The 27,660-nt window shown below is 35.7% G+C and overlaps 1 protein-coding gene across 1 annotated transcript; it reads left to right on the forward strand.

The window, feature by feature from the left end:
• Nucleotides 1–168: 168 nt before the first annotated feature.
• atr (ATR serine/threonine kinase) lies at nt 169–27,637 on the forward strand. The gene is given in 49 exon segments (XM_055159375.1): nt 169–354; nt 481–572; nt 1,081–1,233; nt 1,653–2,080; nt 2,082–2,549; nt 2,948–3,069; nt 3,493–3,669; nt 4,121–4,287; nt 4,653–4,805; nt 5,275–5,473; nt 5,952–6,205; nt 6,729–6,925; nt 7,239–7,339; nt 7,942–8,113; nt 8,700–8,855; nt 9,385–9,579; nt 10,041–10,136; nt 10,235–10,324; nt 10,416–10,511; nt 10,902–11,032; nt 11,563–11,706; nt 11,797–11,890; nt 12,790–12,915; nt 13,160–13,366; nt 13,842–13,955; nt 14,048–14,163; nt 14,548–14,668; nt 14,845–14,982; nt 15,335–15,506; nt 15,921–16,087; nt 16,691–16,855; nt 16,934–17,025; nt 17,406–17,497; nt 17,583–17,760; nt 18,189–18,368; nt 18,951–19,110; nt 19,547–19,726; nt 20,227–20,369; nt 20,456–20,553; nt 21,440–21,669; nt 22,557–22,691; nt 23,397–23,597; nt 23,671–23,814; nt 24,217–24,367; nt 24,916–25,072; nt 25,648–25,801; nt 25,947–26,098; nt 26,461–26,563; nt 27,241–27,637. Coding segments are annotated over 49 exon segments (7,788 nt in total). The 5' UTR covers nt 169–301; the 3' UTR covers nt 27,415–27,637.
• The last annotated feature ends 23 nt before the right edge of the window (nt 27,638–27,660 follow it).

Genomic DNA, 27,660 nt, shown 5'->3' on the forward strand with positions numbered 1-27,660 from the left:
ATTAAATATATATATTTACTAGTTATAAATATATAACGTAAGATTGTTATTAAAAAAAACATAATAATAAACTAAAAATTGCTACGCACATATCCAACACTAGAGGCGCTGTTTTATCAGTATGTGTTTTTACCCTTTTGGCTTTCCGTACCAAAACAAAGGCGCACGTCATTTTGGAGCGAAAGTTTTGACAGCATGGGCGAGATGAGCTCCTGTATCAACATGAAAACAATCACAATTCCTTTTCAAATTATGTAGAAAAAATAAACTGTTTAATATTGGAACAGCCTTTTGGTCAACGATGGAGGGTTTGGAGATGTCAGCGATGATTCCTGCGCTCCAGGAACTAGCAAGGTGAGGGAAGCTAAAGTTAACTCGGCTAGCCCAACCTTTGGTCTCGCTGGAAAAAAAATAAAAAAAATACCTTGAAAAGCGTCTGGTTATATATACTGTTGATTAAGTAAATATTGTTGTTTACAGTGCCAGTGCAGCGGAATACGAGCAGGTTGTGCAGAAGCCTCGTCAAATCCTCTGTCAGTTCATTGACAGGATCCTGACTGATGTGGATGTTGGTGAGTCTTTGTTAATTTACCTTTGTCTAATATATTTGTGGAATTACTATGGTGTGTCCTCTGTAAAGGGATTGATTGTTTGCTCTGTGGTATTGACAATCACCCTTGACAGTAATCTGGTTAAATAAATAAATAATAATTAAAGCTGGTTGATTGTAGGTTTCACTTTACTTGTCAATTTTTTTCCCCTTAATGTGTTCTTGCACATACTACTTCACATCAAAATCGGGACTAAACCTGGAAATGAATCAAGAACTAAAGGACTAGATTAGGAGTCTCAGGACTAGATCAGTGTTCACATCAAAAGCACTCAAATCACTCTATAAGTATATTGTTAATCATAAAATTCATTGTAATTTATTTCCCCCATATTCATCACTGTCTTAATTTTATTTATATTGACTGCAGTTTAATATTGTCATATTTTGCCTTTACTTTTATATTATTCTACATTGAACAGTGTAATAAATAGATCATATAGACACATTTCTATGTTGTTTCTTTTCAGTTGCGCTGGGACTAAGTAAAAAGTCCAGTTCGGAGCCAGCCTGTGTCATGCTGCTTCACTTTGTTCAACACATTATCAAATCCTCATCTCTCATGTTTGCCAATCCTGCCTGTCAACCCGCAGACTACCCTGAAGTCACTCAGAGCTGCACTGGTAAGAGCTCTTGTTATATAACGTTTAATATTTACTTATTTAAATTTATTTAATACAGTTTTGTGAAGAGCAAGATTCCGAAAATGAAAATAAAAGTATGTTTTATTTTGCTCACCTTGTGGATCCAAGGATTTCAATAAGTTTAACTTTTCATGCAGTTAATCACTTCAGATAAAAGGTTTATTTATAAGTGCTAGTAGTGTCAGATTGTTTATATTTGCTCATTAATGCATGATTTTCTGACTTTAAAGCATTTCTTTTACGTTTTATTCCATCACAATTGCCTTAGTATTTTGTCTTTTTAAATTTTGGGTTACACCGTATGTACAGTTTTTATAAAAAGGTAAAAAAAAAAAAGAAACTGAAAAAGATGATGTTACACACATTTTCTTGACCTCTTTTTCCTTCTCTCTATTTAGACTTCAGTAAATGGGTGCTGGTGCGAATGCTTCGCGTGGCTGCATCTCCAGACTGTGAGGTCATCCATGACAGGATCTGTGACGTCATGAGTCTTTTATTACACACTTTACGAGTCCGGGCTCCTCTGATTTACAGCCGTCTCACCAAAGAACTAATTTCCCTTCTGCAAAACCTCACCAACATCATCCATGACCATCTCCTAACTCTGGCTGGACAGGGGCACCTTCTGAGAGTCCAGTCTTCCTGCCAGTGGCCAGTTACTATAAATTGCTTAAATATTTATAGTGCTTCTTCTTACCTCACGTCTTCCCCTCTTGTCCTGTCAAATCCGTCATCTTTGGAATCACTCACAGTAGTCACAATTAAAATCATAACAGATTCATTAAGAGGTGTAGTTTCACCACGTGACCTAAGTATTGCATGGGAAATCTGCTTGCTCTTTGTTATCCAATGGGACGATCCGACTGAAGAAGCCTGCTATGGTGATGCTAAGAGAGCTGGTTGAGATTGGAGATTTTCCTGAGTTACAAAGTCATACTTTCTTCATGCCGTTTTTGGATTTGTTAGAAGTGCACACGGATCTGGTCTCATCTGATATGGAAATAGACGAGCCTTATGATGGAGAGCTGCTGAAATTGACTCGGTGTGTTTTTCAGTCGCCAAGTGTTGCAGACTTTGAGCCCATTTATCTTTCACAGTTGTTTGAGTCTGTTTGTGCCATTGGAGCCACAAAGGAGAAATTAGGGACAGAAGTACAACAAACAATCTGTTATATTTTTAATTTCTTGTTGTCTGATGCTTTGGTTTATGAAAATGCTGCAACTCTGAGGAGGCAAAGGGTCACTGAAGTTTGCAAGGCATTGGCACAAACGGTTGGAAGCAGAAATCAAGCTCAGGTATGTTTGCGTGTATTTATTTAAAGCCACAGTATGTAACATTTTAGCCTAAAATAGTAAAAAGAAATACATGTTTTTTCATTTTGGTTTGGTATTTTACTGAAAAATATGCATCCTTACTCTGATTGGGCTTGCATCTTATTTCATGCTTGTTTCCATGGAAATTTTGTTCCTTTGGCTATAATATTCCACAGTATGGCATAAAACTTATCTGTCTCCTTGGAGAATGAACTCTCTATTTCCATGGAATCAGCCAGACTGTCGCATACTGTACTTTTTATCTTGCTTTTTCACCTACCCTCTAGTCTTCCCCATAGCGCTGTACATTTTGAAACCCCATGTTAATACTACCATTATTCTGTAGCCAGTTTTCAAATATACAGTAAATGTATTTTCAGTGTGCAGAGGGTTTCCTCAAAGCTGCCCTCAAAGCTGAGACAGCTGCTGTGATGCAGGAATCAAAAGAAGAGGAGCCACCTGCTAAAAGATCAAAATCAACCAAATCTGTAGAGGCAAAAACGTAAGTACATGTGCATTAGAAATAAAATGTATTAATAAAGGTGTACTATGTATTTTTTCAGGTGGAGGCTCACTTGCTGGTCTCCATGTGGATATTGCTTTACTTAAATTGTTCATTTCATAGTAACTTGCCCATCAACATGGAGACAAGAAAGTGGTGCAACCAGGCCAAATTGCAGGTCAGATCTAGGGAGAGGTGACCCTTTCCTGTAAGAAAGCATAGTTTTCTAAATATTTTTCAGCAATATAAAAACTTGTTACTGAATAAATGCTAGATAAATACGTTTTAATGCCAAATGATGGAATATTACAGATAAATCAATGACTCCTCCATGGGACAAGCAACCAGAAAAGTTATGAAATGTACCTGTAATATAATATTATTTTGGCAACATAATAATTCATACTGTTTATTTCTATACAGTGAGATGGACATGCGGGTTCACAGTGAAGTTTGGGCTGCAATCAATGGTCGTTTGGAGGAGCTGTTAAACTTTGTGAACTCAAAATCTCCCGGAGCTGAAAACCCAGAAATCCTCTCTGCTGTTCAGGGCCTGGCTCTCATCCTCCATTTAGCTACTCTTTGTTCCTCACCTATGAGGTACATTTAAATATATTTATCACACCTGTCACAATAATTACTATATTGACTTCAACGTTCAATATTTATTATACCTTTTCTTTGCACTAGTGGGGAAAAAAAAAAAAAAAAAAAAAAAAAAAAATATATATATATATATATATATATATATATATATATATATATATATATATATATTTTTTTTTTATTATTATTTTTTTTTTCTTGAATTAGATCTAAATTACAACATGTGAGTTGTAGATTTTGGAATAATTAACTTCCAAGATACATTATATATATATACTAGAAATAACTTAAATGTTGCATTGTGCTATGTATTTATTGGTGGACATGTTTCTTTACTATTATTCACTTTACACAGTATGAAGTAGTTTCAGTATTATCTGTAATTACATATATTGCACTTAAGACTGACTGTTTAATTCTTCTATTAATCTTTCTCTCTCTCTAGCTCTGTATCTCTGCTCCTCTGGCTCTCCACTGAAACTCTTGGCAGAGCTCTGAACACTTGTAAGTCAGTTTTGGAGGGAGGTGGAAAACCTGTGGAAAACAAAAGCTACCATCAGTCTGTGCTTCAGTCCACTATTGGTATCCTGGACTCTATCATCTTTCTAACAAGTAAGTTAATTGAGAACTAGATTCAATCATGTCTAACTGGAGAAGAAATTTTAAAAAAATGTCATTGATTACAAGTCTATATTGTTTATGTTTAGGAAATTAATGTTAAGATATTTCTTTTGAAAATTTAATTGTAATCATGATAAGTTTTTTGGCACATTGCCCAGCTCTGTGTTTATGGTTCATAGTTTAGTTTAGTTTATTGATTTATTTTAACAGATAAACCATGCATTCACCTATTCTTGCATTTAAAAACATCACCATCAACCCTCTTGTTTATTTAAAATGCTATCTGCTACAACTGAGCTAAAAATACATCCTAAATGCATCCGAATACATTTCGTATTTTGCCTCTCTACTCATAGTGAACAGCCACAGTGAAGATGGGCTCCAGCGCAGAGTCTGTGCCCTCTTGTCTCTGCCCTGGGTGATCGAGCTCAAGTCTGTCTCAGCCTTCAGAACTTCAGCTTTCCCCTCCTGGGTCTCTGGATTAGCACAAAGACTAACCTTTTGTTACAGTAAGTTCTTCTAACTGACCAAAACATTATCAAAGTTATCTAGTATTTTGTGAAGTTTCAGCTTAGACTGTAATTATTGAGATTGTTATAGAAATTCTACTTAAGGCCTATTTTAATCTTTACAGGGTGTATATTAATGCAAAATCACTTTAAATGAGCTTTTAACTGGTGTTTCCTGATTATTTGTTTGCTCATAGTTAATTTTGGTTGATTCATGCTTCAGTCCTGAATTGTTCTGCATTCAAAGCTGGGGTGCTCGGTAAATTCTTGTTTTCACCTACCCCCTATCCCTGCCCATATCCATTTGTGTAATCTGGAATATGACTCTGGGTCGTTTTCTAGTGCACCTCATAATGCAAAAAGTAAAAATAGTTCTAGCCATTTCTTCTTTCAAATGTGTGTACTATGAGGGAAAATGTAACACGGCTCAACTGTCTGTTCTTACACATTTTTCTTTGTTTTATTTTAGCCCCTGAAGTTCAGATTGACTGCCTTTCTCTGCTGGCCCTTCTCCGTCAGGGCGTGTGTGACCAGTGGAGGGCACTGGTGTTTTCAAACTCTCTGAAAAGTCCAGAGGATTCAGTGAGAGCTGCAGCTGTCAGGGCTTTTCCATTGTTACTACATCACCTGGGAAGAACTCATTACAGTCTCATCAATTCTACTCTACTGTACGTAACTATACACACACATACACATATAAATATTTTTTTACATTATGACTATCTACCAAATGTGCAGTGTATATTTTACCGTGTTATCAGAACCATCCTTAATTTTCTTTTTGTTCTTATTGTGATTATTGTGAATAGAAGCTTAACAATTTAACAGTTATTCACAATAATTGACAGTTCATGACCAAACAACAGTGAAATGCTTAATTTTATTTCATTTTTATTATCAAATACATACACAATTTTTCTATTATGACCAGCTTTATGAAGTAAAGCTTTCTGTATGCCAAAGTTATTCTGATGTGCCATAGACAATAGTACTGAATAATTACTATACTATTGATACTATTATATACTATTACTAATATCGATTACCCTATTAATCATGATGTCCCTGTCCGATTTTGTATTGTGTCATTTATAACCGTATTTGTGTTTGTATCATTTTATAACTGTATCTTTATTCGTTTTCTAGTCTTCGGTTGGAGGACAGTTCAGTTCAAGTGAAGCAGGAGCTCTCCAGGATTGTTGGTCATTTGAGCTGTATTCAGTCTGAAATGTCTGAACTGAGCGACACACATATGGTGTCTTTCTGTCCTTCTCTCTCTTGCCATCGACTCTGCCTCTCGACCAAACATAAAGAAAACACCACAGCTCTTCTGAAGGCCTCTTTTGTCCTACCTTTTCTTCCTGTCCTCAATCAACAAGCTCCAAGCAGCATCAAACTAGGTAAAAGTTATTTATTTTAAAGTATTTTCTACTTGGTCAGTCTTCATACACAACAAAAAAGATCATTACCAGTTTTAATGAACCTAAATTTTGGTGAAAATTAAGATTAAAATTTGGTAAATCCAGCAGCTTTGTATAACTTGTTTGTTCATTCAAAAATATAAATAAATTTGAATACCAAATAAGAAAACCACATCTACCTAGTTTGAAATGCTGTTTACCACAAGTCTAATTTTTTGTCTCTACTGAGACAAAAGCCACTGGTCTATGTGTATATTATGGGCATTTAGTAAAAAAAAAAGGCAATATAAAGTTTTGTTTTTCTTTAATTTAGTGTCACTTTTAGTTATTTTTTCTACCTTGTTAAGATCTAGTACTTCCACCACAGTTAACCCCAATTTAGACCTGGTTCAGACCTATTATCTTTCTTTTTTAGGTGATAATAATTTCTGATAATTACTGTAAAAAGTGTGTGGAAAATTAGTAGAAATGATTTATTTTGTATATTTTTTATGTTGTTTAGCCTTTCTGGAAGCTCTCCCTCACCTGTGTCAGCATGTGAGCCTGTCCAGTGGAGACAGCGACTCGAGGGCAATATCGTGCGCTCTGATTGGTCTGATTGAAGACTCCGACACTACGGTCAGAGCAGGTTTCGGCCAGTCAGTGCGCTTCCTGCTGACGGAGAATGGACAAGCCTCTGAGCAGAACTCTCTTAGTGATGTAAGTTGTGAAGTACTGTATAAGAATGCAAGTCAGTAACTATAATGAATACTGATTATTACACTTATATACTTATACATTTATTTCAAAACATATTTTAGAAAAACTTTTTAACCAGAAATGTCATGACATTAATATGATATAACATTTCCAATGGTAAGTATGGCATTGAACTTGATCTGTTTTGGATTTATTCACTTACACTTCAATCTAATATTGTTACTGTTAGTAGGCTCACCTCTACTAACTTGGCCGGGTGCTAAGTTAGCGATCTGCTTATATTCATATTTCTTTAAAAATTATGTCTGTCCAGCTTTTAGTGGCTCGACTAAAGGAAGGTTTCAACAACGCCAAGTTAAAACGAGACGACGATCTGCGCAACACTCTCATCCTCACAACTGGAGAAATTGGACGGTACATTGTTCTATATCTTTCTGTTATACTATTTTAGACAGAGAGCTAGAGATACTTCCCGATCCCGAGGGAAATGTTCAAGTTTTGCTGCAGAAACATTTACACTGCATTTCTCAGTTGCTTTTGTATCTTAGTCAAAGGACTCAGTGCAGTTTAAAAGGAGGACTGGTCAGATAGGGTCAGCAGATCTGTGTCAGGGGAGTTTGAGGAGAGGAAGAACCAAAAGTGTCCATCCTCTGTGTCCTGCAGCATCACAGCAGTATTCATTAGGAGTCAGGTGAACACAACAGGAGAGGCCTTGTTCTTACTCTGCTCTGATGTTTCAATTGGTGATGAAATTTCCTCTGGAAGGTCTTCTGCCACATTTTCTGTCAGATATGGTTGTGACGTAGGTTGATTGTGAGCGGGTTTGGGTTTAGTGAGTAACCGGCCTGTTTGTTACAATGGTGTAAAAAAGCATATAGCATCTCAAATGTCCATAGCTAGTTCTGTAGCTAGTCTCTTCTCAAAGGCTATTAAAAAAACAATATCTGCTGAATACCAATGGCTGAATACCTGCAGAATCATTGTGAAGTATAATGTCTAATCTTTTTCTCCATCAGAGCATCCCAGGGCAGTTTGGTGTCATTCTCTCTGCTGCGTTTGCTTCACTGTCTCTTGTCTAAGTCCTCTCCTGTGTCTGTGGCGGCGTACACTCAGATTAGAGCTCTGGCCTCTGCAAAAGGACTCAAGCTACAAACACTGTTCAGTCAATTCAAGAACCCCATCTGCCAGGTGAGCTCTGAGAATAACTACTGAACTGAAAGGGCGGTGTAAGAAATAAGATGTACATGATTACTATGATAACATACTCTGCTGTGACTGTGCTGTGTTAGATTTTATGTCTGTTGTTTAGTCTTTTAGTTATTTTATTGATTCTTTGCTTTTTTTTAATGCTTTTTCTTATTCTCTCTTATTCAAGGATAAGATTTATCTTATCCTTATTGCATATGTGAGTATGTGAATATGTTGAATCTTACAATACTCACATTTTCACAATATTCAATAACTCATTTATAAGTGTCTGTATCAAAACTAAACCAATCGTTACTGATGAAGTAATACGATAATTGTGTTTAAAACCAGATTTTATTTATATTTTATGTTACAATGTTATTTTAGTAACATGATTAGCAAGATATATATTTTAATAATTTATCTTATTTTATAAATTGGAACAAAAAACATTGTGATACGTTAGCTATTGAGATAGATTTGAATAGTAAATTGGTTGTTAATGCTGTATTTTAGTTTTTTTACAGGATGAAGTACTGCCTTACTATTGCTGTGACATTTTTTATTTTTTCTGTTTTCTCTGTAGTTCCTGGTTGAGTCTCTACACTCGCGTCATGCCTCGGCGTTACGAAGCACTCCAGATCAAAGCAGTGAATCGGCCAATCAGAGAGAGCTTGCTCTGGACATCCTTGCTCAGATCGCCCACGCCTTTGACTTCCCCGACCTCCACCGCTTCCTCACTGTAAGCACTGCACATGTGACACTAATGCAACATTTATTCATTTTATCTCTGACTAATAAAATTAATAAAATACAGAATTTGCCAATTTTATAGGCAATCAGAAATACAGTATGTAGTATTGATAGGAGAGGATTCGAAGGTAGTCATCTCTTGTAGAGGTGGTCTGGTATGTAGCAATAACAGCATGAATTCTTTATGCAGTAAGAAGTTGGATTAGAGCAATATTTTTTTAACATTCTAAATTTATTGTGTGATAAACATATATTTTTGCCCTACTATAAATTATATACTCTATTTGAAACAAAATATTGGGAATGTTTAATCTAACAACTTGGGTTATTGTATTTAAACATTTATTATGTAGCTTTTATGACTCATATTTTTATTAATTTTGTTTTCTTTCTTTGTTTCATTTATGTAACAAAAAAATTTCCCATTGGAAAGCAAACACAATATACTAGTCATATTTGTAATATTACTTATCTGTCTAAATAAAAAAAGTATTATATTAATTTTTTTTGGTATGTAGCGAACACTTCAGGTCCTGCTTCCTTACCTGGCAGCCAAGGCGAGTTCCACAGGCTCCGCCCTCATTCGGACTTTAGCCAATGAGCTGAAGGCAAACAGGAGAGAGATCCTCATCAATAACTTCAAATACATCTTCAGTCATTTGGTTTGTTCGTGCACCAAAGAGGAGCTAGAGAGAGCCTTTCACTATCTACAGGTATCAAATTATGTGCTGTATAAAAAACACATTGTAAAATAGATAAAATAACCTCAAATTGTACTGTTAACATTTGACAACTGACAGAAAGCAGAAACACAGCTTTAAAATTCTTTACATGTAAGAAAACAATTAGAGATGAGTAACAGAGAAGCAGTATTGTTATAAAGCCTATCTATATTTAAAACAAAAAAATTTAAGTTTGAAATATCTTCTAAGAATATTATTCAAAGTTTCCAAAGCTTGTGGAAAGAAGCTTTTTGCAGGACACAGTGCCTGAAGTCATTGATAAAGAAATAAGAATAGGCTGTTAGCTTTTATTAATTTCATTCAAGGGTTGATGAAACATTGTTTAGATACTTATTGCCAAACAAATTAGTTTCTTCTCTTAGACTTGCTTCAGTATGTAATAAATGTTTATAAAGAGTAGCTTTTTAAACACAATAACTGTCTTCTTTCAGAGTGAAACTGAGATTGAATTGGGATCTCTCCTGCGGCAAGACTTCCAAGGACTTCATAATGAACTTTTGCTTCGTCTGGGAGAGCATTATCAACAGGTCTGAAAGCACAACATTATCCACCTCAATAATACTACAATATGAACTTTTAAGTAATTTATTTTATTTTAAATCTGCTTGATCTTTACTTTTCATAGGTCTTTAATGGTTTGGCAATCCTGGCATCATTTGCATCTAATGACGACCCATATCGAGGTCCTCGTGACATCACAACCCCAGAGAGAATGGTGGGTATTTTTGTACTTTAAAATTTTTTGCATTATATTTGTTGTTATTATTTTGCCTTAATCATAATTATTCCCATTTGTTTGCTAATAGGCTGATTATTTACAACCAAAACTGTTGGGGATTCTTGCCTTCTTCAACATGCAGCTGCTCAGCTCCAGTGCAGGAGAGAAGGATCGCAAAAAGATGGTATGATCTTTTGATACGTTAAATTATTAGATCAATCAATCAATCTTTATTTATAGAGCCCTTTATAACACACAATGTGACCAAAGTGCTTTACAGTAAAATCAGCACAATATAAAAGCATGCAAAACATTAAACGATAACATAAAACAAATTGTCAGTGGTAAATGCCAGGCTGAATAGAGTTTTGATCCTGGATTTAAGCAGGCCAGAGTCTGTGATAGTGCGAATGTCAGGAGGCAGTTTGTGCTAGAATCTGGGGCCAGTGACAGAGATATAACAGATGTTTATTTTTAGGTTATAAGATACTTAAATATCTAAAATAGTAACTAGTTAATAATCAGTTAATTCCTCTGTAACCATAGTCCTGTGTGTTCTTTGTGTTGTGTTCAGGCTCTAACCAGTGTGATGGCTCTGATGAAGCTGATGGGCTCCAAGCACATCAGCTCAGTCCGAGTCAAAATGATGACCACACTGAGGACTGGACTGCGCTACAGAGAGGACTTTCCCCTGCTCTGCTGCCAGTCAGTATACTGTAGATATTCTACATCTAATACATGTAGAAGTGCTGGAGTACAGGTGGCTCATATGTAATAGGTCACTGTAATTTTATTGTACAATAGTTTAGCTAACAGTTAAATATAACCACATTTAAATATGACACCTTTGCAGTATGATAGTTTAACAGCAATTTTTAACATAGAATTCTCCTGCTTAAATTTTACTCTTTGGCATTTTAAGAATGTCAGGACATCATAGTTTAATAAAGGTTACTGGACATTTTTTGGGATGCAGCAGGATAATGGACCTTGCAACTAAATGTTGACTTCATAAAAATTTGCTAAAACTTGTCTTTAAATATATTAGCTAAGGTTTAGTGTCAGAAAAACATTAATGAATATCACTTTGTTTGATTAGATTACAACATTAGATAACTTTGTTTTCAGAGCATATCTTAATGGCAACAACATTTATGATATCATTGATAGGTAATATTTTGCTCATTTCTATATCTGAAAAACAGTCAATAATCTTTATCCTAACTCTTTTGTAGAACGTGGGACTGTTTTGTGAGAAGTGTGGAGCCCACTCACCTTGGCCCCCTCCTCAGTCATGTCATAGTAGCTCTCCTGCCTCTTATACCCATCCAACCTAAAGAAACTGCTGCTATCATACGGTTCCTCATAATCGAAAACAGGTACCAATATTTTGTTAAGCCTTTTCTGTTCATATGATTTTATTACATTATGACATTTTTAATACACTTTATACATTTGATTTTTCACAGAGAGGAGGTCAATGACTACTTGCATGAGATTTACTTCTTACCTGATCACCCCGAGCTCAAAGAAATCCACACTGTTCTGCAGAACTACAAAAAGGTACAAAAAGTTATAAATCATTCTAGGTTTTAACCATTTTTGGCATTGATTTTTGTATTACTTGGCTTCTAGGACAACATTACTATGGGGAGGGGCATGCTTGTTTCGAAGGAGATATTGTTGCTTTCTGCTTTCTGGATTTTTCTACAATATGGCATTAAACATATCTATCTAGCATTTATTCAGTTACAACTGTTTAAATGTTTATAGAATACTTGAAGCGGGGTCTCCTCTTCACAGATTTGACTGTGACCTTCTTGTTACTGTGGAGATAGATAAGGTTAAAGCCATAATGTGGTACATTCCAGGCAAAGCAATAGTAATTCGAGTGGAAACAAGTGGCATGTTGCATAAACTTGACCCTCTACCAGAAAAGTTATATAGAGCACTTTATTAAAATGCAAAATCGTGTGGTATCAGATGTTATTCTATAGCCTTAAAGGTGTATTACATAACATTTCTAGTGGGGGGTCCATCACCAGCTTGTCTCCATGGAAATGTTATTACTTTGTGTAGAATGTTCCGCAGTATTGATTAAACCTATCTATCACAAGGGAGACTACCAGGTTACAGCACTACAGTACATTACAATTCAGATCTATGGAGAGTCGCCTTTATTCACAGAAGGAATTATTATATTTTTGAGCAATAGAAGCACCTGAAATGAATAAATGCTAGATGGACATGTTTAATGTCATACTATGGAACAATTTAGTTAAAGCAAGACCATCTCCATGGAGACAAGCATTTGGCAACCCATCCACCAGAAAAGTTGCACAGAGCACCCTAAATTAAAATATTAATGCAGTTCTCTATATTTTCTATTTTCAACATTACACAATGCAATATAAAGTAGTTTTATGTACAAATTCACTTGTAATTTGTGAATCTGTGTGCAGCTGACAGCGAGTCGGAGTGACCTGGCGGAGGCGCTTCAGCTCTCCATGAGGGCTGTTCAACACGAGAATGTCGATGTGAGGATCCACGCTTTGACCAGCCTCAAGGACATGATGCACAGCAAACAGGTCTGGACATACACTTGATCATTGAATTTAGAAGAAAACTAATTCTTCCAGGAGATACTTGATGCAGGAGAGATGAAATGAATAGATTATTATTTTTTTTTACTTTAAAGCTGAGAATGTAAAGTGTTCACCAGTGCCACTGGTTGGTTGGATTCAGGTTGGATTCCCAATTGAATTGATCTTTTGTAACCATATTTTTGTTCATGAGTAAATCATTTTAATTTTTTTTTCTTTGTGTTTGTAGGAGTGGCTGCTGCGTCATGTCTGTGCTAGTGAAGCGGTGGAGCCGGTTATCTCCAGCCTGGTGGCGGTGCTGCTGAAGGGCTGTCAGGACCCTTCCCCAGAGGCCAGGCTCCTTTGCGGGGAGTGTCTGGGAGAGCTAGGGGCTGTAGACCCTGGAAGACTAGACCTGTCCCAAAACCACAACAATGGAGACCACAACAGCTTTGTGGTAGGCTTCTGAGCGAACAAAAGGGACATTATAGCAACTACTTACAGAAGCTGACAACTCTGGATTAAAGCTTGTAATGGTGATGTACAGTGAATTAAATATAGACATAGGAAGAGACATAGCAATGGATAAATACCAATAATTTCTAGTCAATATATACATTTTGCCTTTGTACTAGATAAAAAAACATCATGCAAGAGACTACATTACTAAGATTATACAATCTTTTATAAAACATAAGGCATAAATAAATGTGTATAAAATAAAGAATAGTAAAGAATAAAGAACTCAATAAATGTCACAGTAAATCCTTTGAAATCTAAATTAATGTGTATTTCAAAGGTATTTACGGATTTCATTATTTTGAGAGAGAGCAAGAGAGAGGGAGAGAGAGATAAGAGGTTTTTTTTTCTGTAAATATAAAAATATTTCCATGTATACTACAGTAAAGATTCTTGCATGCCGTTTGTCTCAGAGTGGAGTGGATGACCCTAACTTTGCCTATGGCCTTCTCACTGAACTAATACGGACATTTTTGGCTTATGCTGATAATGTGAGAGCTCAGGACTCTGCTGCTTATGCCATACAGGTACACACCACCTGCCATACTATTGATATCCTACAATATCTTTAATAATGTATATCTTTAAACAGTATATATTGAATGTTTTTGTACAATAGGAGCTCCTGTCTATCTTTGAGTGTCATGAAGGGCGCACAGACACTCCAGGGCGACGGTTATGGAGGAGGTTTCCAGAACAAATGCAGGAAATACTTGAACCTCATCTCAGCAGCAGGTAGCACTACTTTACATGTATTAAAGTTGTAACAATATCTGTGTCTTTGTCGATTTAAGTGTTTCAACTTTAAATGCCTTGTTTTGATGCTATAATATTATCTTGAAATGTAGAGTAACTACAAAGACCATAATCCTTTTCTGTCTGTTTCTGTGCAATCAACATTAAGAAATTGATGTTGTATAGTTTGTATATTTAACATGCAATAAATGCACCCAAGGCTCATCAAGGCATTGTTAGAGTAAAAGTATTATATACGGTACTCTATTAAAAAAAAATATAGCAATAAATGTCTGACTATGACATTAGTAATTGGGAGATAATAAATTGCATAACATGTTTAGAAGACAAAAGTAAATACTACCTACTTCTTTGTGCTCACAGGTACAAGAGCAGTCAGAAGGAGGTGAACTGGTCTAAACTCCAAAAGCCCATTTACTTGAGCAACAGGGGCAGTAAATTTTCAGACTGGGCGGCTACCTGGGCTGGATATCTCATCAGCAAGGTTTGGAAAAAATCGTCTTCATTGCTGCTTTCAGAATTGCCTAGTTATATGTAGTTTTATTATATTCTCTTTTTATTTACTTTTTATTTGACCTCCTCTGTTACGTGGTTTTGAAGTAAAAGTACTCTCACTTTCATATTGTACTTACTTGACCGCTATTTAATCATCTGTTTCAGGTGAGACACGAGTTGGCTGGAAAGGTGTTCAGCTGCTGTAGTTTCATCGTTAAACATGATTACAAAGTCACCATTTACCTGCTGCCTCACATCCTGCTCTACATGCTGCTCAACTGCACCCCTGAGGAACAACAGGAGGTAAAAATTTACCATATTTAATAAAATTTAAAACATAATAACTATCAGACAGGCTCTAAAAACATGCACTATGCCACCTGCTTGCCTTCTTGTAGATGTTATTGTTTTGCATAGAATTTTACTCAGTATGGAATTTAACTCTATTTTTTATTCAGTTAGAGATTTATTTATTTTTTGCTCTAGAAAAATGTGTTTTTACAGTGAGCAGGGTTCACAGATCTGACCTGTTTATCTCCATGGAGACAGATTTAATGTCATAATGTGGACTGTTAGGCAGTGGATCCTTTCCTGGAAACATTGTACAGTGTACTTTATGCTTGAAGACTTAAAATAATGTCTGTCTTGTGTCCAGGTGACAGAGGAGATGCTGGCAGTGCTGATGGAGGGAGATGGTCATGGAGAAGGTCTGATTCAGGAGAATGCCTCTAGTTTGTCTCAGCTCAGCACACAGACTGTGTTCAGCATGTGGTCCCACCTCACACAGTGGAGCCGCCATGTGCTCTCCTCCAAGTCCAAACAAAATGGTAATACATTACTAAACATACATATCATACAAACAACACACACATATTTGAATGCATTATCTTGAGAAGAAACTTAACAACATGTACAGGTACTTTATAGGGATGGTCCGATATAGATTTTCTTAGAAATTTAACATTTTCCCACAAATTGCAAAATTATCATCAAGTTCATGAGTTCTGTATACTGTGTACTATGATAGAAATAGTTTGACTTTATATGATGATTGTGCAAAAATATGACCATCTTAGAAAAATATTCCTAATATTACCAATACCAATATGTTGTCTATCCCATGAATTTCAATTTGTAGAGGTCTAAACGACAGTTACAACAAGATTTTTGTATAAATAGACTAAGAATGATAATATGAAATGAAAATAAAGTCTAAATCTGACCTGCGTTGTGTGTTATAGAGAGTGGAGACTACCAGCGTGTGGTGGCATTCCTGAAGGGAATCCCTCAGGATGTTTTGGCCAAAGCGTCTCTCCGGTCTAAAGCCTACACTCGTGCCGTCATGCATTTTGAGGCCTACATCCTCGAAAACAAGGAGAACGTGCAAGACCACCTCACCTTTCTGCAGGTAATTATTGGGATTTTTTAATTCTTTTTTTAAATAAAAAAGTCCCATTGCTGTTTCTGAAATCATAAAATGCTTAAGAAGGAAATTACCTGCTAACATTTTTTTTCAATTTCATTAAATTAATGTTGAACTTCTAAACAGAAGTTTTGTTCAATAACCTCCATAAAATTTAATAGTAAATGGTCACATTTTTATATAGTGCTTTTACACCTTCAAGGCCCTCAAAGCGCTTTATATGAAGGAAGCCACTTACCCATTCATACACACATTCATACACCAGTGTACATAGACACTGTGGGAGAGGCGGGTTATGTATCTTGCCCAAGAACACAAAGAAAGCATTCATCTGTGAGAGCTGGAGTGGATCTGACTGCTCAACCAATTATGTTTTATGCTGAGATGCTTCTGTTGCATATATTTAATTGTAGAGTTGTGCTGGGACCTCCAAGAAATATCTGATATTATTTCATAAATAATAATGCCACAAGCTTTTGTTATTTTTTCTCCAATAATTAATGATAGCCAGTCCAACATATACAGTAGTCAGTGTTTTTTCACATATATTCTATGAAACATTTTGCATTTTTTATCCATCTTGTATAGACTTTGTATGCTGCGATGCATGAACCTGATGGAGTGAGAGGAGTGAATGCTTTGAGAAGAGAGGAACCTTCTTTACGAGAGCAGATCCTGGAGCACGAGAGCATTGGACTGCTGCGAGACGCTACGGCGTGCTATGATCGTGCAATACAACTTGAATCTGATCAGGTATATATGGACACTGTAGAAACTGGATTAAAAAGCAATATAACAAGATAATATTTGAGTTTTGGTATTTTGTTATAGATTGGTCACTACCATGGCGTGATGACATCCATGCTTGGCCTTGGGCAGCTGTCAACTGTTATTACTCAAGTTAATGGTGTACTGGCAAATAGGTAATGAAGACTTACCCAGATAGTCATGTAATTATACCTGTATGGTATTTAATACACTTTATTTATATTTTTGCAAATTGCTGCACAAAAAATTTCAACTAAGAAATCAAACAAAATACGCTGTATTTAACTCTACTAGTTAAATAGAAAAAAACAATAATAAAATCAAATAAGAGCAAATGGATCAAAAAATAAACCATATCTTATCGATAACCTTATATTTGGTGTGTCTGAGGCTTTTATTTCAGTTAAAAGCTAAATGAACAACAAGAGCAAGATAATTTATTACAAATTTACTAGTATAATTATTTATAATTGTAGTATCATATTAATGGGTCAGTAGCTTAATGGACGTGATTGATTTTTCTGTTATTATATAGACCTCAATGGAAGTCAGACCTGAACACGTACAGAGTGGAGGCTGCTTGGAAGCTTGGAAAATGGGATCTACTTGAAGACTACCTAGAATCAGGTTTGTTGTTGAAGCAATAGTTTTTATGTAATTTTTTTCCATTTTCATCATTAGTTGTCCTCATAAATAATTATTATGTTTATAGATTGTCCGTCCAGTACATTTGGAGTGCGCCTGGGACAGTTGTTGTTGGCTGTAAATAAACAGGACAGCAAAACATTTTATGAGAAACTGAAGCTGGTGAGAAAGGAGCAGGTCGTGCCTCTATCTGCAGCGAGCTATGAGTGTGGCACCTACCAGAGAGGATACGAGTACATTATCAGGTCAGTTAATCTATCTGCACTGTTGTGCTTTTGTTAAGTATTACTGACAATTACACTCTCAGTTGCTCAAATGAATGTAGGAAAAAATAGACAGATCAGAATAATATTAGTCCTGCTGTGAACTGGTAAAACTTTTGTTCTTTTGATTTCATCTAGTTCAGGGATAAAGCTCATAATTATATATAAAACAATTTATTTTTTGGTTTAGCAATGCATTATATTTTATTGCTATTTTCACATACACATGACTCAGTCCTTACTTTGTCCTTCAGTTGCTAACCTCATTGTATTAATACCAAATATTATTTTAAAAAAAGAATCCATATTCACTCCAAGCTAAATGCATTCATTATTTGACCTCTCACTTTAACTATATCTGAATAATATTTTAATCATTATTATTATGTTATCTTTTACCTTCTGTACAGGCTGCATATGCTCAATGAGTTGGAGCACACCTTCACTGATCTGCAGAAACAGAAGTCTTCTCCTAAAACCCCTCAGCTCCCTCTGCACTGGGCTGAGAGGCTGGAGATGACCCAGAACTCATTCAGAGCCAAAGAACCCATCTTGGCTCTACGGCGGGCCCTGCTCAGTCTGAGATCAGAGTAAGTCATTATTGGGGATATATTTTATGTAATTAAATTTTTTTCGATTGGGTTTTATGGTTGCAGATGCATACAATTCAAAATAAATAAACCAGAGTACATCATGAGATTAGAGTAAGGATGAGTTAACAGTTTTCATTATTTGGTCCTAAATGAGCCAATTTTAGTCTTGATCTAGTCCAGGTTTAGTTCCAATTTTGATATGGCAAATGTGCACGTGTGAATGCACCCTAAATTATTATTGTATATTGATTAATATTTAGCAAAATGCTAAATAACTAAGGTGAACAATCTGATATTTTATAACGTTAAAAAAGGGTATTCTCTATATACTAGTCAAAAATCAGAACAAAGTCAACATTTTGAGTCACAATTGAGAGGAAAAAATCTGTTAAATGCAAGAACTTATTATAATTAGTATAATTCTGATATTGCAGTGATTTCAAAATTTGGTTCAGACTAAAAAAACTTACAAAACAGTAAAAAAAAGTGGAAGACTGAATGAACCCACTCAGGATTGTACAATATCTTATGCAGCCCTAAGGTTTTGTTATTATAAAACAGTACTTTTTTTGTTTGTAGATCTGCCTCTAAGGAGCTGATCGGAGAGTGTTGGTTACAAAGTGCTCGAGTGGCCAGAAAAGGAGGACAGCACCAGGCAGCGTTTAATGCTCTTCTGAATGCAGAGAACACTCACCTCGCTGAGCTCGTCACTGAGAAAGCAAAGTGGCTTGGCTCCAAGGTACACAATAACTATATATTAAGTTTGGGGAGAAAATATTACGACTATCTGCCTATTCATGATTTTTTAAGTGTACTTAATAAAAATGCTTTATACCTACAATATTTGGAAGTATCACCAGGTTTAAGATAGGTCTATACCAGGACTATACCAGGCCAAAACTAAGGCTAATTCAGGTCAAATACAGGATTAAACCATGACTTAAATTTGAATGAGAACATTGAAAGGAAGACAAAAACATAAATACAATGCACTGTAATTTATACACCTAAGACTAGAACTGCAGCAGACCATAATCTGAGAACCATTGACCTTATAAGCTTACATTACAAAATAATCACTTCACAAAATTTATATTTACTTACCTTACCTCAGCATACATTGCTAATTAATGCCAGTTTTGCTTGTTTTTAATCTTAGTTTTTTCTCATTTCAGGGCGATGTACATCAAGCCTTAATAGTTCTACAGAAAGGTGTCGAGCAGTGTTTTCCAGAGAACCAGGTCCTTACAGACCCACGCAGTTTACAGACCAAAGGGAAGGCCATGCTGCTGGTAGGACACTTTATGGAGGAGACCGCCAACTTTGAATCCAATGCCATCATGAAAGTTTACAAGGTACATTCTACTTAAAGGGCATTGTATTTCATTTTGTAACAGGTCTGTCTCCTTTGAGATATTATTGCTTATAGGAATAGGAATGTTCCACAGTATAGCATTAAATGTATCAGTCTCCATGGAGACAATTACAATAAAGATGCTTATTACCGAACTAATGCAAGATGGATAGATAGGTTTAATGTTATACTGTGGAACATCTCCCTTTAGACAAGCAGGTGGCAGAACTTCCACCAGAAAAAGTTATATTGTGCATTTAGTTATGCCAAATCAAATCTCAGGCAAAACATTATTATTCTTTCTATTCTAGTTATCCAATTATACATGTTTTTGGCAGGTGAACAGTTGCCAACATGTAGACTAATTTGTTGTGGAAATTAAATGTTATGCTTTAGGTTTCTCTGTTAAAAGTGTAATTTTTTGATACACTTTTTGGTAACACTCTAAATTTTAGCCATAGAAATATTTTAATATTTCAATACATTTCCTTCACCTTTTAGGATGTGACCAATCTTCTGCCTGAATGGGAAGATGGCAACTTTTACCTGGCCAAATACTATGACAAAGTGATGCCAATGGTGACTGACAACAAGATGGAGAAACAGGGCAACCTCATCAGATATATTGTAACGTACTGTGGGAAGTAAGATATTATTAGTATTTATTTATTATTTAATTTCTTAATAAGTCATGTAATGTGTTGTTTATGATGCAAAATGTATGTTTCAGAGCATTACAGTACGGAAACCAGTACATTTACCAAGCAATGCCTCGAATGTTGTCTCTGTGGCTTGATTTTGGAGCCAAAGTTTGTGAGTGTGAAAAAGGTACAGCAAATTTTGTAGTTATTTTTATCACTACACTTCAAGGTGCTTTATGTAACTTTCTGGGTGGGGGTCCATCACCTGGTCGCTTCTGTGAATATGTCATTACTCTGCATGGAATGTTCCACAGTATGACATTAAACAGCTCTACCTTACATTTATTAAATTACAAGTACTTTTATAGCTCATAGATACCCAGAAAAACAGGCATATTGATTGTGAACATGGTTGCCTCTCCACAGATCTGACCTGTAACTTGGTCTGGTTTGGTCTCCATGAAGATAGAAAGGTTTAAATAGTGAAAATCAGATACTTATCAATGCTAAAACTAGTATCAAATCTAGATATTCTGTATAAATGTTGATACTGAAAGAAATGACAAAACCAGGACAAAATATACCTTTCCCGAACAGTTTTTAGTGATCTTTAGCTTTATCAAAACTAGTTTCAAACACATGGTATTATAGAGGAAGTATTATTATTTTGTGTTGAAAAATTTAGTTTTTTTATAAATTGGTTCTGAGCATTAGTCCTAGACCTGTCGTGATAATTACTGCATCGCCTTATTGTTATATATCTAAAAGATGGAACAATATATTTTGTGACTCAGAATTTATCATGTGTAGAATTTCTTTATGTGTTAAGGGTCCAGATAAGTGACTTCTATAGCTAAATGTCTATTTTAAAATGGTTTACTGGGATTATCTAGCATTATTGTTATTGTGTCAAACTCATAAAATAGTTTCAGTATTATCGTTTATCACAATATTTATCTGTAGTAAAATATCGTGCTTCAAAATTTGTTATCGTGACAGGTCTAATTGACTCTATTCCTTAGTAATGAGGAAATATCACATGTATAACTCTATTGTCAATGGATTCCTTACAGCTGGGCGCGCAGACAGGCAGATGCGTCAGGAGATGTCTAAAATAAACTCTGTGATGAATGAGATCTGTGTGAACTTGGCCCCGTACCAGTTCCTCTCCGCCTTTTCTCAGCTCATCTCCAGGGTCTGTCACTCCAGCGACGAAGTCTTCGATGTTCTCATGGCGATTGTTGCTAAGGTCTTCCTCGCATACCCTCAACAGGCCATGTGGTTGATGACTGCTGTGTCCAAGGTCAGTGTTTGATAAAGGTGCATCATGTAACTTTTTGGTTGGTCACCTTCTTATTTATATGGATCTCTTATTGCTCTGCTTTGAATGGTCCACAGTATGACACTAAACAGATGTACCTTACATTTATTCAATTACTGGTGGTTTTATAGCTCAAAAAAAAAAAACATCTAGAAAAACAAACAGTCTGGCTATGAGTTACCGCTGACCAGTAATTTTTGGACTCCATGATGATAGAAAGGTTTAACACCAGACTGTGAAACATTTCAGACAATGCAATAGCATCCATACAGAAAAGGTGGCAGACCCTCCACCAGAAAAGTTTCACAGTACACCTTTAAATATCAAATGAGATTGAATGAGAATGCTTTATTAATTATTTATACATTATCTTTTTCAAATTCCTGCTATAGGTAACATTTTAGGACTTTTTACCAGTACAAAGATAGGGTATTTTATTTTAAATAGTTAATTGCTATGGAAACAGTCTTGATTTTTCATCATTCTGAAACCCATGCATAGTCCTGTTTTGTTTAAATGGGGGTTTGGTGAAATTGTTGTTCATAAGAAAGATGTGGCCTACAGGAGCACTACATGAATCGAGTTTGTTTAAAAATGTATGAAATCTATCTACAGTAATTTGTTAGTTTTTCTAGGGCCTCATTTTCCTGCCACTGTTGTTTTATTTGTTTTTTTGTGTGGTTTAGTTGAATAAATTATGGAAACTGTAAGACAAGTTAAACATTTGTGTATTTTTGTTTTGAATATATTATAACCTACATAGGAATACTGACTACTCCACTGTTTTAGATGTAGGATTTTAACGCTGAACTCTAAAACTGTGTTGAATGTAGTAATACAGATGAACTTTTCTTTGTTGTTTATTCCAGTCTTCATACCCAATGCGTATGAATCGCTGTAACCAGATCCTGAAAAAGGCCGTCTGTCTCAAACAGTCCTTGGACAAGTTTATTGGAGACGCAAACAGACTGACAGATAAACTGCTGGAGCTTTGCAACAAACCAGTAAGAATACTACAATTAAGACTCCTGAATTATTTTGTTATTCACAAGGTTAGACGAGTAGGCAAATATGTGGTATAGGAGGCAGATCAGTCAGCATTTTATGTGTGGAGTTTCAAATGCTTCTATCTTGAGCTCATACTTCACTTGTGTTCTTGGGCAAGACACTATGGGCCATTCTTAAGACCTATGCTTTATTGCTAGTTTAAAAAAATGCATCCACCTTTATACATAATATGCTGATGAATATCAAATAGTGCTTGGTTACTGATTTTGTAATTACTCTGTACTTGTATGAAAAGTTACATAGTGCACCTTTAAATGATTTAAAGGTGCACTATGTAACTTTTCTGTCATCTGCATGTCTTCATGGAAATGTATTTGTTTTGCCTGGAATGTTTCACGGTACAGCATTAGACTGATCCATCTTGCATTTATTCAACTGCAGGTACCCTCAGTTTTAAATACCTTGAAAGAACTGCCATTTTTACTGTGAGCGGAGTCACATTTTCACAAATCTGAACTCTATCTTGGCTTGGTGGTGTCAACTGCTTGTCTCCATTGAGATAGACAAGTTTACTGCCATACTGTGGAACATTCCAGGCAAAGCGATAACTATGATAACTATTCCATGGAGACAAAGAGATGGAGGACCCTCAATCTAAAAAGTTAAATAGTACACCTTTAATATTTGTTTTCTTTTATTAGGTGGATGGTAACAGCACCACCCTGAGTATAAGCGTTCACTTTAAGCAGCTGAAGCGACTGGTGGAGGAGCCGACGTTCAGCCAGATCCTCATCCCTCTGCAGTCTGTGCTCATTCCTACACTGCCCTCTACTAGCGGGGCAAACCCTAATCATGACCCCTTCCCTGGACACTGGGCATACCTGAATGGATTTGAGGACTCAGTAGGAGCACATATTTTAAATATTAAGAAACAAATATAGGTTTGATTGTGTATAAATATATTTTTCTTTTTAGGTGGAGATCTTGGCGTCTTTACAGAAGCCTAAGAAGATCAGTTTGAGAGGTTCTGATGGGAGGAGCTATACTATGATGTGTAAACCCAAAGATGACCTCAGGAAAGACTGTCGACTTATGGAGTTCAACTGTCTCATCAACAAGGTGCCTTATATATTTGTTTTTTCTGTTTTAATTTACAATAGAAAACAATGCACTATTTCATACAAACTTCATACAATTTTTACACTTGTTTCATTTTTAATAACTATTCCTCAAAATGCGTAGACATTTTTGGTTATTAAATGTTCCTTTGACAAGTGAAATTCTCCACTGTGGAATCAAGTTCTTTTATTACTTCAGTCTTTTTATTTGGTCATAGTTCCCCTTCCAACTACCATGCACTTGACAGATTCATGCAGGCAAGTTTGATGTTGGTGCCTTGCCCAAGGATACAGTATTAGTTTGAACCACTAACTTTATTATTTGACAATCCCACCCAGAGCCCTGTTGGTCAGATATGATAAATAGTAAGTCAAATATTGAATGGTTTTGTGTTTTGTTTAGTGCCTTCGTAAAGATGCTGAGTCCAGGCGGAGGGAGCTCCATATTCGGACATATGCTGTGATTCCTCTCAATGAAGAGTGTGGGATTATCGAGTGGGTCAGTAACACTGCTGGACTACGCCACATCCTCACCAAACTATACAAGGAGAGAGGTACATTAAACTTGTTTGAGAACTCTTATATTGCCCTCACTATAAAATCATGTGTTTCTAATTTCTGCCATATTAACAGTATAATGTAAATTTAAAATATTTAGCATTGCTTAACTGGTTGAGGGCACATTACCTTTCTGTCCATGGAGACATTGCAGCTTTGCCTGGAATGTTCCACAGTATCGCATTAAATTTATCTATGCCCATGGAGACAGGTTGATACCACCAGGCTAATTCAGAATGCATGTTTACCAAGTTTTTCTTTTTTTTTCCTTTTTACCATTTTTCTTTTTAGATTTTGCAATTAGACACCAGTAATTGAATAAATGCAAGAATAGTCCAGGCAAAGCATTTTCATGGAAACAAATGAAAAGTTAAAATAGTTTCACCTGAGTCCATGCTCCCTCTTGCAACAAGGAAATTTTTGTGAACATTTGAGTGGAAATACTGTTTCCACACATTACATTTCCTAACAAGTGTTTTTAAACATGTGATGCTTGCAATAGTGCCTTGATTAAACTGCTTTGTATTCTGTGTGTCTCTCTTAGGGATTTACCTGTCAGGCAAAGAGCTCAGGAAACTGATTCTTCCCAAGACAGCTCCGTTTGAAGAGAAGCTGAGAATCCACAAAGAGGTGCTGTGTGCCCGGCATCTTCCAGTGTTTTATGAGTGGTTTCTGCGCACCTTCCCAGACCCAACATCATGGTAAGGATTTTGTCAGTTGAAAAGAAAAAAAAAGATTAAATACCAACTTTATTACTGTAGTCCTAGACGAATTTCAGGTTAGAGTGGCAGCATTGCAATATAAACATTTAAATCATAGTAGAATTAAAATGCTATTTTGATCTTGGCTTGCAATTAATATTATGCAATAAAGATTAAAAAAATGTATAAGATTTAATCAAACTAAATATCTGCATCTGTTAGTGAAGCCAAAACAAAGAAATACCAAATATAAATCATTATTTTTTTACATAATATTTTGTGTGAACCAAATATTTTGCCATAAATCAAATTGGAAATTATTATAAATTATTATTATAAATGAAGATATAGTATTGTGTATTGATGGCAGTAGTGTTGTTGTAGTAGTAACAAAACAACAAAATATATTACAGATACCTCATCTGCTTATTTTACGATTTTGAATGAGGTCGAACATCATAATATTTTAATTATTATGGCTGATTTTCTCAAACCACATCCCCATTTCAAACCCATTACAGTATGAAAATGTTCATATACATTAAAGTCATTAAAGTGTTTACCCTGTCTCACAGGTACAGTAGCCGCTCTGCCTACTGCCGCTCCACTGCTGTCATGTCCATGGTGGGATACATCCTTGGTCTGGGGGATCGTCACGGTGAAAACATCCTCTTTGACTCTTTCACTGGAGAATGTGTACATGTGGATTTCAACTGCCTCTTCAACAAGGTTGTAAAACTTTATACAGTAATTATTGTTATTGTTGAGTACTGATAACTGTATATGACTGGTTGTGACATTTTAAATTCAATTCTAAAATCTTTATTAATTGTATTTTTTTTTCTCTTTCACTAATTATTTGTATATCCACTAGGGGGAGACATTTGACGTGCCAGAAGTGGTTCCTTTCCGTTTGACCCAAAACATGGTTCATGCGATGGGACCAATGGGGACCGAGGGGCTCTTCAGACAGGCCTGTGAGGTCACCCTGAGGCTAATGCGGGACCAGAGAGAGCCACTCTTGAGGTATGCACCAGAGGAGAAAGATTTTTTAATGTTTGAAAAATAACTAATGTCTCAAAAAAACTTTTGAGACACATTTAATAATAAAGATTAGAATGATCTTCAAATGAGTAAATAATGTTTTTTAAGTAGTAGTACAACAATGCATTTAATTTGGTTATTGATTGTCAATCCATAAACATAAAATTGCTAAGGGGGTTTAGTGGTACAAGAACTATACTAAAAACAGCTTGTTATCAACTGCTTAAATTCTGCTTTGGTAGAACCTACACAGACAAAAGAGTGTATTTGCATGTACTGTATAATGAATAATGCATACGTATATAATTATATAATGGCAAATATTGTCTTTCTGTTTGTGTCAGTGTGTTGAAGACATTCCTTCATGACCCACTGGTTGAATGGAGCAAAGCTAAAGGACTTTCCAAAACTCAAGCCAGTGAGACAGGAGAGATTGTGAACGAAAAGGTAAACTTATTAAAAGTTCTTTTTATTATTAATCAGCTACTTCAGTATCCACATTCCAACTAGTGTGCAATACAATAAAACTAAGTTCTTCCAGATTTACTTTCTTTACTGAGCCAAAAATGAAAATGTGTAATATTCAAAAAGTCAGATTCTAGTCAGCATTAATTTTTTTTTTTGGTCCTGGTTTGTCTTTTCATCTCTGTTGTACATTAATTTAGTAAATCAATTGAACTGCATCAGGAATTGCTACTGCATTAAAGGTGCACTGTAAATTTTTGGTTGGGGGTCTGTTACCTACTTGTTTCTATAAAGATGTCATTGCTCTGCCTGGAATGCTCCACAGTATGACATTAAACAGCTCTTCCTTACATTAATGAAATTGCAGCTGGTTTTGTAGCTCCAAAATTCCTAAAAGACTGTGAGTGGGCTTCCCTCTCCACAGATCTGACCTGCAACTTGGTCTGGTTTGGTCTCTATGAAGATGGAAAGGTTTCATGCCATATTGTGTAACATTCTAGACAAAGACATCTCATCTTTATGGAGAAAAACATTTGATGAACCGTCCACCAAAAAAGTTACATAATGCTCCTTTAAGTTATTACATTTTAAAATTAAACTATTCACATCATTTCTCATGCAGCACTTACCTAAGCCTTTGGTCCCTTCTTTTCCCTCAGGCCAAAACCCACGTGTGCGACATAGAGCAGCGTCTGCAGGGAGTGATAAAAAGCAGGAATAAAGTCCTGGGTTTGCCTCTGTCCATTGAAGGCCACGTGCACTACCTCATTCAGGAAGCCACAGACGACAAACTGCTGTGTCAGATGTACCTGGGCTGGGGACCATATCTCTGAGCGCACATGTGGTGAGGAGAACAGGTGCTTTCCACTGACATCCTGTTTACAAATATGGACTCAGAACTTGGCAACAGAATTATGTGTGAAAATTTGAAGAAAAAGAAATTGCACTTACGCCTGTTTGGCAAAATGTTTGTAATAATTGTTTTCATTTTAAATGTTTTAACCTTCTGTTTTCTAGAAGCACATGTTCACTTACAATAAATATTCCACTTTATTAGACTTTTCTTTCTTTTTTTTCTT

This window comes from Boleophthalmus pectinirostris, unplaced genomic scaffold, assembly GCF_026225935.1.
Source record: "Boleophthalmus pectinirostris isolate CB_2022bp ecotype Guang Dong unplaced genomic scaffold, ASM2622593v1 HiC_scaffold_10, whole genome shotgun sequence".
Taxonomy (NCBI): domain Eukaryota; kingdom Metazoa; phylum Chordata; class Actinopteri; order Gobiiformes; family Gobiidae; genus Boleophthalmus; species Boleophthalmus pectinirostris.